Below are 495 nucleotides of genomic sequence, written 5' to 3' on the forward strand. Positions count from 1 at the left end.
TCTCCTTTCATAGTCTTCTTTTACTTTTTGAGTTTTTTTTAGAGGGTGTTTACCAGTTTTTTTCAAATGAACAAGTACCGGTATTGGTTGACCCCGAGCGCACACTCACCTTTGACCTGCCCGTGACCCACTTGCCGCCGTTGAGCCGGACCGAGGCGTCCCAGCGGTGGCGGTGCACCGAGACGCGGTTCCACTCGTTGAGCAGCACCGTCTCGTCGGACCGCACCACGCCCTGGCCGGAGCCGCAGTCGAACCTGCAACCGCACGCACAGCAACACACGGTAAAAACAAAACAAAAACAACCGGACTCCAAATGTGTGAAAAAAGAGTGAATTATTTTTATTTTTCATGCAGGATGCCCACTTTTAATGCATTCTTTCGTTTTGGGGAATCCAAACCCGGAACATTCCCTCTCTGAGCCAATGAGTCGTTTGCAATTGGCGGCCCCGGCATGGCATGCACTCCAACCCCACCACCAGGCAGTCGAGCGCAATC

General features: G+C 52.3%; 1 protein-coding gene across 1 annotated transcript in view; it reads right to left on the reverse strand.

The window, feature by feature from the left end:
- LOC113214362 (pikachurin) overlaps positions 1 to 495 on the reverse strand; it is a 15374-nt gene that overhangs the window by 14029 nt on the left and 850 nt on the right. Inside the window, exon 2 of the mRNA XM_052268709.1 lies at positions 110 to 254. Coding sequence (XP_052124669.1) covers positions 110 to 254 — 145 coding nt within the window. The remainder of the gene's footprint in view (positions 1 to 109; positions 255 to 495) is intronic.

Source organism: Frankliniella occidentalis, unplaced genomic scaffold (assembly GCF_000697945.3).
Source record: "Frankliniella occidentalis isolate FOCC.00 unplaced genomic scaffold, Focc_3.1 Scaffold74, whole genome shotgun sequence".
Taxonomy (NCBI): domain Eukaryota; kingdom Metazoa; phylum Arthropoda; class Insecta; order Thysanoptera; family Thripidae; genus Frankliniella; species Frankliniella occidentalis.